At 41.4% G+C, this 3,513-nt stretch overlaps 1 protein-coding gene across 1 annotated transcript; it reads right to left on the bottom strand.

Annotated features, from left to right (window-relative positions):
• Positions 1-379: 379 nt before the first annotated feature.
• Positions 380-865, bottom strand: LOC131256746 (histone H4). Its single transcript, XM_058257772.1, has one exon. The coding sequence runs from the start codon at positions 815-817 to the stop codon at positions 506-508; it is 312 nt and encodes a 103-aa protein (XP_058113755.1). The 5' UTR covers positions 818-865; the 3' UTR covers positions 380-505.
• Between the last annotated feature and the right edge of the window lie 2,648 nt (positions 866-3,513).

Genomic DNA, 3,513 nt, shown 5'->3' with positions numbered 1-3,513 from the left:
CTTTGGTGGACTTTCAAAACAGATGGACGGAGTGGATCTTATCACGTACATCTGTGTAGCCCACAGCCCAGGCAGGCAAAATGAATCCTGAATGCACCTTAACTGATGATCTGAACCGTTCATGTTCTGGATTCTACGAAACAGGGGATTTTGGAAGAAGATGAATACATACGGCTTCTATTCAACTCCACGATTCAAAGGTCAGGATCATACATGAAACAAGATTACAATACTATAATTCCATTCTGCATTAAGTGAGAAAATGAACGGTTCAGATAAATCTAAGGATGCAATCAGACAGTGGAAAGCAGCAACCGTACGGTGCTGATAGACAAATCCAATCCACACCACGGAAAAATAAATGGAAGTATAATAGAAATTCATCAAAAAGCAGATTTCATTCATCCATTCAAGTGATTTTCAAAACATCATCCAAAAAACATGGCCCACAAGGATTTTTACATCGCCACCGTCGGATCCAAAAATCCAAAACAGACGGTGCAGATCAGCCGCCGAAGCCGTAGAGAGTACGGCCCTGGCGCTTGAGTGCGTAGACGACATCCATGGCGGTGACGGTCTTGCGGCGAGCATGCTCGGTGTAGGTGACGGCATCACGGATAACGTTTTCAAGGAAGATCTTGAGAACTCCTCTCGTCTCCTCGTAGATCAGACCACTGATTCTCTTGACCCCACCACGGCGAGCCAAACGACGGATAGCAGGCTTCGTAATACCTTGGATGTTGTCTCTCAATACCTTCCTATGCCTCTTCGCTCCTCCCTTTCCCAATCCCTTCCCTCCTTTCCCTCTTCCTGACATCTTCTCTTTCTCTCGATTTCTCGATTGGGGTCTGGTGGGGTTTTGGGGTTTTGAAGGTTTGGATTTATAGCTTTCTCTATTTTCTGATGGAGGATAAAGGAAAAGGTTTCTTTCTCTTTTGAGATGAAATATCGGTCGTTGGATGGGATGTCGATGTCGATGTCGATCCGCGTAGTGAGAATAGAGAATTTTGATTGGCTCAGGGGCTTTGGCGAGGATCGAGGGGTTAGGCTTTGGAGATAAAGCCTTGGGATAGGAGTTTATTACGATGCTGCCCTCGTTTCTTTTGACTTGTGTATGAAGCTGAGTGGGAGCGGATTGGGTGCGGCACTTAATGTTGGGCCCACCTTGATGCATTTATTATGTATCCACTCCGTCCATCTGTTGTTAAAGATCATTTTAGACCATTATATTAAAAAATAAGCATATCCAAATCTCAGAACGACCATACCATAAGAAACAGTTGTGATTGACCGTTGACAACTTAGAATGGGCCGAAAAAGTTATGGATCAAGCTGATATTTGTTTTTATCCATTCATCTAGGTTTATGTGATCTTATTAACAGGTTGGATGGTGAATAAACATTACGTTCGACCCTAGGAAGTTTTTAATGGTGAGATGTTGAATGGCCACTGTTTTCTACAGTATGGTCCACCTGATATTTCGACCTTCTTTATTTTTAGGCTCACAAGCTAAAATGATATCCCAAAACGGATGGACGGCGTGGATATAGAATAAATACATCAAGGTGGGCCCCACGCTAAGGGCCGCACCTAATCCGCTCTAAAGCTAAGTAGCTGAGTAGGGCCACCTTGATGTATGTTCCTTGCATCAACGCCGTCCATCCGTTTTTTCAGTTAATTTTAGGGTATAACGACAAAAATGAAGCGGATCTAAATCTTCGGTTGACAATACCACAGCAAACAGTGGTGATTGAATATCCACCATTAAAAATTATTTGGGATCATCCGAATATTTATTTTCCATCCAACCTGTTGAAAAGGACAAAAATACCTAGATGAAGGGACCACACAAATATCAACTTGATCCAACACTTTTGTGGTCCACAAGAAGGTTTTAATGGTTAATCACCACTTTTTCCTGCGGCATGGTCCACCTGAGATTTTGATATAATTCATTGTTGATATCCTTTCCTAAAATGATCTTTCAAAACGGATTAACGGTGTGGATTTAAGTAACATCCATCAAGGTGGGCCCCACAGAAAGGGCTGCACCCGTGGATCCGTGGTGGCACATAATCCGCTCCCGCGTGCGTGCTTCCACTGGGGTCCACATGATAAGTGGTCCGAGGATCGTGACGGTTAATGTCGTGGAATATGTGATATAGAAGCTGGATGATTAATAAACTAACTTATCACTATGTGTGGTTGAATTTATAGCAACGACAAGGAAATTTTTAATGGCTTGAATTCAACTGTAAAAATCAAATGTTAGGAGCATTAATGGCAGAAATCTTGATGTAATTGAATTTTATAGGGTAATAGGTAGAATGTGGACGGTTTAAGTCATCCAAAAAATCTTATCGTGTGGGCCCAGTGGTTGGCGACATACTCTGGAAGGCAGATTGCATGCTGACACTACCAGCAGCGACCTTGCTATCAGACGGTGCTCTGTGGGCTGCAACATGATGTATGTTTTTAATCCATGCTGTCCATCCATTTTTCCATCCGACCTGTTGGTTAGGTCACAGAGAACTGGATGAAGGGAAAGCACAAATTTCAGGTTAATCCAAAAGGCTTGTGGCCTCTAAGATTTTTTTTTTTTTAATTATTATTATTATTTATGTTGGGCGTTCAATCACCACTTTTTCCTGTGGTGTGGTCCACTTAAAGTTTGAATCTGTATTAATTATGGGATCACGACTAAAATGAGCTGTAAAAATGAATGGACGGCGCGGATAAAAACACATAATCATCGTGCGCCAAAGAGCACCGTCCGGGGAGGGGAGAGAATTAGGTGTTACCCAAGTAAGACCTTTGTGGGTGTTACCCTTACCTTGAGGCCCACCTTTACGATTTTATTTTTTAATATCCACGCCGTTCATTCGTTTATTAAGACCATTTTAGGACGTTTTACCCAAAACATTAAGTAGATACAATCTCATTTGGACCACACTACATGAAACAATGGTGTTTGAGTATCTCACCATTAAAAATTCAAAAGTACCCATCGTAAGGTTTTCTTAATTTTTATTTTACATCCAACCTTTTGATAATGTCAAAAATAACTAAGTGAATGGAAAATACAAAGATATACTTGATCCAAAACTTTTTTGGCCTACAAAAATTTTGTAATGACCATTCTTCCAAGTTTCTACTAGTGTGACCTACTTGAGAATTGTATCTTCTTAATTGTTCATATCACACCGTAAAATAATATGAAAATACATACAGAAGGAATGGATATAAAAATAATGCATCAAGGTGGGCCCAAACAGTTAGGCTAACACCCACTTAAGTGTTACCCGATTAACAGCTAATCCGCTCCAAGCAGAGGGAGTCAGCAGCGTTCCGACTTCCCGTGCACTGTATTCTTTGTCGCCACAAAGGAAAAACGAACTCCTCGAGAGGAGGGAGCGGATTAGGTGTGGCCCAGACCGTGGGGCTCATATGTATTGTAAATCCACGTCGCCTATCCATTTTTCCTATAATATTTTAATGCATGAACACAATAT

The sequence above is a fragment of the Magnolia sinica genome, chromosome 9 (genome assembly GCF_029962835.1).
Source record: "Magnolia sinica isolate HGM2019 chromosome 9, MsV1, whole genome shotgun sequence".
Lineage (NCBI taxonomy): Eukaryota > Viridiplantae > Streptophyta > Magnoliopsida > Magnoliales > Magnoliaceae > Magnolia > Magnolia sinica.
Note: the sequence above shows the minus strand (reverse complement) of the source record. Positions and strands in the feature narration are given on the sequence as shown.